The 9,030-nt window shown below is 40.2% G+C and overlaps 1 protein-coding gene across 1 annotated transcript; it reads left to right on the top strand.

Moving 5' to 3' along the window:
* Positions 1-2,593: 2,593 nt before the first annotated feature.
* LOC131219917 (probable LRR receptor-like serine/threonine-protein kinase At1g56140) lies at positions 2,594-8,439 on the top strand. Its single transcript, XM_058214903.1, has 7 exons — positions 2,594-2,891; positions 3,080-3,310; positions 5,594-5,712; positions 5,788-5,818; positions 6,100-6,228; positions 7,019-7,250; positions 8,268-8,439. The coding sequence occupies exons 1-7, from the start codon at positions 2,594-2,596 to the stop codon at positions 8,437-8,439; spliced, it is 1,212 nt and encodes a 403-aa protein (XP_058070886.1).
* The last annotated feature ends 591 nt before the right edge of the window (positions 8,440-9,030 follow it).

Below are 9,030 nucleotides of genomic sequence, written 5' to 3'. Positions count from 1 at the left end.
ATGGACCACACCACAAGAAATATTATGAATTGAAATTCTACCATTGAAAAATTCTTGTGGACCACGGAAGTTTAGGATCAAGCGATATTTGTTTCTTTCCCTTCATCCATGTCTGTTTGAACTTATGAACAGGTTGGATGACAAATAAACATCACTATGTGCCCTAGAAAGGTTTCAACGGTGAATATCATTATTCTCGGCACTTCCTGTGGTGTGGTCCACTTGAGCTTTGGATATGCTTCAATTTTGGGCTAAACCCTAAAATGATCCGCAAAACGGATGGACGTGCATAAACCACATACACTCACAGTGAGAACAACTGAGTTTACTCATACCATTAGAGCGTGTGTACTGAGTAACTCATTACGCTATCCGATTTGGCTTGGACGTGGATTGCGCAGGGTAATGAGTAAACTCTGTCGGGCCCACCGTGATTATGTGTCTTAATCACGCCGTCCATTTGGTATGTAATATCATTTTAGGGCATGATTTCAGAATCAAAGCATATCGAAAGCTCAAGTGGACCACCCCCACAGGAACACTGCCGTTGAAAATCTTCTTAATTCTATCCATTATTTTTCTACAGTTTATTTTATAGTTTATTCTCTTGAATATTAGACTATTAAATTTTAATGATCGGTTGAAATTGTGAAATTCACATAATTTATATAATATCTAAAAACTATTCTACCACGTGTACCGTAAAGAGATGGATCTAAATGATTGCGGTTCGCCGCGGGATTTCCGGAGAAAGCCTTTACCAGGGAGTTAATGTATATTAGAAATCCATTCCGTCCATCCGCTTTGCTAGTCATTTTATCACTCTGTACCAAAAACAAGGTAATAAAAAGCTTAAGGAGATCACACGAGAGGGAAAACTAAGGAAAGAACTTTCTACCGTTGAAACTTTCCTAGGCTCCACCTTAGTATTTATATGCCATCTAAACCGTTTATAATATCATTCCCAATGGGATTAAATGAAAAAATCAAAAATATTTCATGATACAAAAATTTTAAGGCCATAAGAATGCTTCAACGGTGCTCACTGAACGTACACTGTTTCCTATTGATTGGCCCACTTTAGTTTTGGATATACTTAATTTTTGGTCACACGTCCTAAAATGGGACGCGGATTGCGTCCTACCCACTCTGTGGGTGCCACCATGATGGAAGTGTTTTATCCACACTGTTAATAGTTCTTCTCAGATCATTTTAAGTTGTGCACCAAAACAAGAGGCAGGAAAAGGTTTAAGTGGACCACAAATTAGGGATTGAACGTCCACCATTAAAAACTTCTTGGGAGCTAGTGAAGTTTCAGACGGAGCTGTTTTTTTTTTTTTTCCCCTCGCTTCATCCACATCTACATGCCCTTATGAATAGTTTGTATGGTAAAAAATAATAATAATAAATAATCACGGTGGCCCTTAGAAAGGTTTCAAAAGTGAGTGTCATTATCACTACAGCTTCCTTTAGTGTGGTCCATTGGAGCTGTGAACCTACTTAATTTTTTGGTCACACCTTAAAATGATTTGAAAAGAACGATTAACAGCGTGGATGAAACACTTACATCACGATGGCCCCCACAGAACCCTACCCGGACGGATTACCATCCGGCCAGGGGTAGGACGCAATCTGGGTCCCCTAAAATGAGGTCTCAAAATGTACGGATAGGGTGAATTTCTCGAAAACATCTCTGTGGGCTACACCCTACATCTTGCGCAAGTGAGAAGGGAGAAAGAGTGTACATTTTGGTTTTTTTAAGGTGGCAGCCGTATATGGCCGGGCTAATGGAAAGAAAAAATTCCATTGGCTCACGTGGAAGAAAGTGACCAAGACAAAGGAAGAGGGAGGTCTAGGAATCAGGAACTTAAAAGAAGTTCTAAATGCTCTGCATATGAAGCTTGCTTGGTCGGTTCGACATAGAAAAAGTCAGGGTCCTTGGGTGAAGCTGATGAAAACAAAGCACGATGCAGATCTTCAAGGCGACTCTTTCGCAATTGTACAATCCAACTGCCCCCCATTTTGAAAAAAAATCAGGTATTTTCTCCCCTCAATTCAGCATCACGCACAGTGGACGGTAGGTGCAGGTGAAGCAAACGTCTGGAATACCAATTGGACCGGTCTTGGTCAATTACGACATCACGCTGTAACGTCGATCCCTCCTGCGTTGAGAAACCTGAAAGTGAAGGATCTCCTTGGCTGTTCAGGTCCGCTTCCTCCATCCAGGTTGTTCGAATACCTTCCTCAGGATATAATAGACGAAATCTTTAGAAGGGGATTCGCCATTACTGACGACCTAGCTGAATGCATATGGCCCTTTGATCGATCAGGGGAGTTCAATCTTAAATCTGCTTAGATGCTCATCAGAAGACATTACAACAATGCCCCATGGGGGGAATGGATCTGGCCCAATCACTTACCCCTGAAAATTTCGCTTTTCGCTTGGAGATTGTTGTAAAATGCAGTCCCGGTTGATAGTAAAGTGCAGTTTAAAGGAATTTCTCTAGCCTCTAAATGCCGCTGTTGCGGCTGGATGCATGGGAGCGCTCTGCCTCAAAGGGAGACATTATCTCATCTTTTCCTTCATGGTCAAATGGCAACCCACATATGGAACCGTTTTCAGGGGTTATGCGGCTTCTTGCATGTTGCTCACACATCTGTCCTTGGCAGACTCCTCCAACAGAGAAACGCAGATGCCCCTAGTGCTGCTACATGTCAGGTCAGAACCTCCCTCCCCCTCCTTATTCTCTGGGAAATTTCGAGGGCTAGAAATGATGCAAATTTCGGCGAAGTGGTAATGAACGTCAGAGCCTCTGTGAATAGAATTAAATGGTGGGCTTCTCAGGCGATCCCCAATTTCGAAACTGATTCCCAGGCTCCCCAAGAAACAGGTTCGTTCCAAATATTTCAGCTCCCACACATTCCAGTTCGGACTCTATGGTGATTAAATGGAGAACCCCCTCCCCGGGTTGGGTCAAAATAAACGTTGACGGGTCAGCTAGGGGTAACCCTGGCCTTTTTGGCGGAGGTGGCATTTGCAAAAAGGAAGATATATCTTTTATCTTCGCTTTCTCAGCAGGGTATAGGGTGGACTCGAATAATCTAGCTGAATTACGAGCAATTTATGATGGAATGCTGCTAAGTCTAACAAAAAGGATGAGCCAAACTATAGTGGAGTCGGATTCAAAGCTGGTAGTGGACACCCTAATGGGAGCCACTACTTGCCCATGGAGATGGAGGCCATGGGTCAACAGGATCACCCTACTGAGACGGTTGGGAATCTTCCAATTCAATCATACTCTCAGTGAAGGTACTAGTTCGGCTGATGGATTAGCGAAGATTGGAAGCGAGACCTAGCAAACGACCCGTTAGGACCACTTCGAATCTCTACCCAAGCAAGTCAAGGGTTTAATTTTTCTAGATAAGGTTGGTCTCGGTTCGATCCGCAACCTTCCTGAAAGGGTTTTATCAAGGTCTTGAGGCTCTTCAGCTCATAGGGGTCTCTCTTTTGGTGTTGGGATGCTAGCACGTGCCTCTGTGGTTAGGTTGAATATATATATATATATATATATATATATAGCTTTAGTAGGGCAAGGGGTGATATGATAGGAGGGGTCTGCTGTCTTTTTGTTTGCAGCCCTCTCGAATTCTTGTAATTTTATATGTTAAATGAATATCGGTGGGCAGGAGTCCATGCTTGTTTTTTTTTTTTTTTTTTTTATTTAAACAATGACTAGAGAGCACTGAGCAAGTACAATGAGATCAATGAAAGGTTGAGGAGCTATTTTCAGAACTTGGAAGTGATGACCACAATGAGAGCACATGGATAGATCAAATTATAAGCTCAAATGAGCTCAGAGAGCATAGATACTTTCATATGATTAGGACTCCGAAGTAAAAGATGCTTCGAAAAAGATGAAGATAGGAAAGGCCTTTAGACCATATTGTATACTGATAGAGATTTGGAGATCATATAAGATCGACGAAAATGCGAAAAGAATGGAGGAAAAGTGTTATGCTACCTACTAACAAAATAAATTAGACATATATAGCCACACTTAAATTAGACATATAGAGTCGCACTAAGTGTCATGGGATTAAGGCGGGCCTCCCTCAGGATCTCCTTCTCGCCGAGGGAGGCTAATGGAGTGGCAAACGGCCTGGCCAAGTTTGGCAGCGCTACCCCGGGCCAGACCGAGTTCATATTTGTGGCTGACCTTTCGCCTCTTGCTAAGGGCTCTTACTTTCTTGATAAGGTGGGATTAGGAGCAATTCGGTTGGGCGGATGTAATTAACTGTCTCATTTTTTTTTAAACTTCCCTTCTTTGTAAGTATTTGTGAGCTCGTTTGATAGGATAGGTGAGGCTTTCGCTCCTTTTTGTGAGGCCCACCCAAATCTCTTGTAATTTCCTCAGATGGATATAAAAGATCTGAAGGTTTTTTTTTGTTGTTAAAGTGTCATGGGATTAAACTTATGAATCATCATACTATGAAACTTTGGACAGAATGGTTGAGTAAAGAGTTAAGTCATTAGCTAACAAAAAAATAGAGGGAGAGGAGGAAGGATCTTTATGTGGTTATTATCGACTTAGAGAAAGCATAAGATAAGGTCTAAGGGTTGTTAAGAAAGAAAGTAATCTCAAAAGGAAATATTTATATAATTAAGGACATGTATGAGGGAACAGTAACAAATGTTAGGACCATTAGCTGAGAGATGAGTGAATTCCCAATTAGCATAGGATCACACAAGAAGTCATCAACATTGAGTCAATGTCTTTTTTGCATTAGGTATGGACGAGTTAATCAGCTAGGCAATTACAAGAAGAGGTCCTGTGGTATATGTCATTTATGGATGACCTAGCTACTTTTGATTGATGAGACAAGGGTGGGAGTAAACACAAAGCTAGACGTATACAAGCATGCTTTAAAATCTAAAGGTTTTAAAACTTATTCGACTAAAAATAAAATAATATGGAATGGAATTTTTAGTAACAATAGGAGTGTAAGCAAGGAATTAGTTAATATTGTTATTCAATTACCCAAAATTAATTATCATTTTGGATATCTTAGGTTGATAATTCATGAGAGCAGAGCAATTAGAAAGGTTGTTATTCATAGGATTCAATCTAAGTGGAAGAAGTGGAGCCTCTGGACTCTGGACTTTTTACATGGTCACTATATACCGATCAAAACATAATGAATTTTTTTATTAAATAGCCATGATACCATCTATGGGATGAAATTTTGGGTAGTTAAAGAATGAAAGAATGCCGAAGAGTAGTTGGAAAGCACGGAAGATCCTCGGAGAGCCTAGAAGATGAATACCTTGGGTGTACCCTAAGTTTATTTGGAGAAAGAAAAAAAAAAAAAGTTTTCTTCTTGATTCAATGAATGTTTGCAAGATTCAAACACACCACTTATAAAGAAAATCATCAATTAAGTGAATAGAAATTCCAACTGGGAAATCATACAAATTTTATCTAATAAGTTCATGAAAAAAAGAAAAAGAAAAAGATGTGAGCATGCACATAAGTTGTGTAGTCAATTTAATTAGATATATGATCCTAACCTGCTCACTTATGTGAATTCACAGAGCTTCTAGAAATGGGTACCAAACCAAACACTTTTAGTTATTCCGAACTGAGGACTGCTACCGGAGATTTCAGTCTGGAAAATAAGTTGGGAATGGGAGGATTTGGGGTTGTTTATAAGGTAACTTTTCTTCTTATGTGATCTGAAATGAATGTGTCATATGAATGTAAATGTAAATATGAATGTGAATGACAGAGGAAAACAAAGCCCCAATTGAGAGCTGAGGGTATGTCTAGAAGAACAAATCCTAAATTTTAGGGACATCCAAGCAGGCCTCTATATAACTCTATCTGTGGTGACTCAGGCTCATTTTATACTGCAATAATGTTCAACCGCGTGTACACCTACCTAGTACCCTCTATGTACACAAATAAATACATATTGGAGTATTCATTTACTTCTATTGAATTGTGGTATTTTTATAGGGCACACTTTCAGATGGAAGGATAGTAGCTGCGAAGCAACTCTCGGTGGCATCTCATCATGGAAATCATTAGTTTGTAACAGAGATTGTTACCATATCAGCGGTGCAACACCGGAACCTTGTGAAGTTGTACGGATGCTGCATTGATGGAGATAAGCGCCTTTTGGTTTATGAGTATCTTGAAAATGGGAGTCTTGATCATGCACTCTTCGGTACGAAACATGTTCCCATTTCTGTAAAACCATATTCCTGAGCTATGACCAAAATGATGAATGTGATGGCCATTGGTTAGAGATAGGATTTGGGTAAGCACACGTGCCAATGTAGCATGTATGTGTGACATCCAGGCCATTCATCTGGTGGACCCCACATGAATCTGCAACTGCCGAAATCCAGGTATTCTGGTCATTAGGTAGCCCAACATGTCTATGAGACAAATGGACAATTAAAGAAATTACCAACATCCACATTTGTTATACACTTTTCCCCACTTGATGAATGAACCGGCCTTTTTTTTTTGGGCCATGGCAAACGCAAGGTCGGTCCCACTTGATGAACAGACTGTATTCTCGCATATACATTCCACATTAGCAATTTCGCACATGTGGGGGGAATTGCTAGTTAGGGCTGGCAATGGGCCGGGTTTGGGTCAGGTCAAGCTAGGCCCGGGCCAGACTCGACAATAAATGTCCAAGGCTTGAGCCTAGCCCCAACCCAATATAGGATTAACACAGCAAGCGCAAGCCCAAGCCTGAAAAGTTTGGTCGGGTCTTGACCTGACCTGATCTGAACTGACCCGACATGGCCTAAAAATTGATGAAATCCCCATTTCCCACTTGAATGATCCTAATCTTATTAATCAAGTGGACCAACACACACAAATAAATAGACAGTAGGAATGATTTCAAATTTCTAGATTCAAGATGCATGGTTGCCTAATCAAGGATTAAAATGGCAAATTTGAAAATATAAGAAATGTACAAACATGTCATTTTCTTGCAGGAGACAGTAAGTTGCATCTAAATTGGCCCACCCGCTACAGAATATGCATGGGTACAACACAAGGCCTCACTTATCTTCACGAGGAGTCAAGTCTCCGAATCGTACATAGAGATATCAAGGCCAGCAATATTTTGCTTGATGTTGATCTCAATCCTAAGATTTCAGATTTTGGTTTGGCCAAACTATATGATGCTAAGAAGACACACATCAGCACATGGGTTGCAGGGACATTGTAAGAAACACTCAATTGTTTACATTCACATCTCTTACTTAATGATCCGTTTGGATGCTCAATTCAACTAAATTCTAACAATTTATAAGAAATGATCAAAGTGGGATGGCGTTTTAAGATGAGTAAACACCAAATTGCAATTCCATGAATTTCAAGTTGGAACTGGAACAACTTCAGCTCCAATTAAGGGGCTAGTACCTCATTATGAATGGAGTAAGGGGAGTCCCACTTTGATCATTTGCACTTTAGGGCACTATTTATTTTATTTTATTTTTATTTTTATTTTTTTTGTATCTTTGTTAATATGAACAGACAATGTACAAACTAGACTTTCAGGTGGGCTCCACACAAAACACCGGGCCTCACCTAATGTAGGAATGTGCAAAAAGATTAGGAGAAGATCATTGTCTTCCTCTATAATAAGCCTTGAATAGTAAAGAGCTTATGTTTTTTTTTTTTTTTTTTGTTTTTTGTTTTTTGTTTTTGTTTTACCTTTTTCCATATAACAAAGGGCTTTACAAGACTTTGGGCAGGCCCAACAACAAAAAGGGGAAGGGCCCGCCTATTGTGAGAGAACACTAAATACAAAAATAGACTTGACGGAAACTGAGGAATCAAACCTCTCTTAGATTTCCCAGCCCCACTCTATCATGAAATAGAAGTCCTCTAGTCATCTACGGCAGGTCCGAGGTTGAGAAAAACAGACTATTGGCTTGGCCATTACTACCCCTACGCGCTAAGTCATCAGCCACTCCATTTGCCTCCCTAGGACAGTGCGCTATAGACACCTCAAGCTGACTGATGAGGTTTTTGATCCTTGCCCACCAGTAAAGGGCTTATGCTTACTCTCTCTTACACGACTCGAAAAGGACTTCAAGTTATCACAGGACTCTTTAAAATGGCAATCCGACTTTGATCATTTCTTATAAGCTGATTATTGCAATTTAATTCAATTGAGCATCCAGAACACATCCTAATTTGGTCATTATGAGTTGTTTTTTGTGTGTATTCTTGAAGTGGGTTTCTTGCACCGGAGTATGCCTTGCGTGGGCATCTGACAGAAAAGGCTGACGTGTTTGGATTTGGAGTCGTCGCACTTGAGATTCTTAGTGGAAGGCCAAATACAGATACAAGCTTGGATCAATATAAATATCTCCTCGATGGGTACGACATTTTAATCACCTTATAGGAATAAGAGTCTGTAGGCTAGTAATTCGATTCTTTCATTAGGATACCCTCGATTCTTTCATTAGGATACACATGTTATGGGCACACACACAGTTTGTCGAGATTCATTATCTTGCTCAGTGTTTCATGTTCCTGCTATTTTCTTTCATTGGTTATGATTCAAATGATGATCACTGAGGTTGTGTTTGGAGCACTATTGATTGGAATCACGATTATGTATCAAACAAAGTGGAAATAACGAAATAGTAATTTCCTTCCCACCATATTGAAGTTTTGGGAACGAAATCACAATTGTGTTACTTTCAAGTTGGACTACAAAGATTTGTAATTGCAATTTGAGGGGCTACTTCCTGGATGTAGACTCTGGGAAGCATCAATTAACTTTCGTCATTTTGCCATTTTGGTTAAATTGATGCCCGCATTTCAATTCATGTGTGCATCCAAACACAACCTAAGAAGAATGCAACATGTAAATGGGCCAAACACAAGCATCCTATGTGTGCCGACATGGGATTATGTGTGCAAGAGCCGGGTCATCGATCAAGTAGGTTCCATGGAAACTGTTTCCTAGCCAAAAAATAAGGCCAGCCCA

This window comes from Magnolia sinica, chromosome 12 (assembly GCF_029962835.1).
Source record: "Magnolia sinica isolate HGM2019 chromosome 12, MsV1, whole genome shotgun sequence".
NCBI classification, from domain to species: Eukaryota; Viridiplantae; Streptophyta; class Magnoliopsida; order Magnoliales; family Magnoliaceae; genus Magnolia; species Magnolia sinica.
The sequence above is the reverse complement of the archived record's forward strand: the minus strand, read 5'-3'. Positions and strand labels throughout refer to the sequence as shown.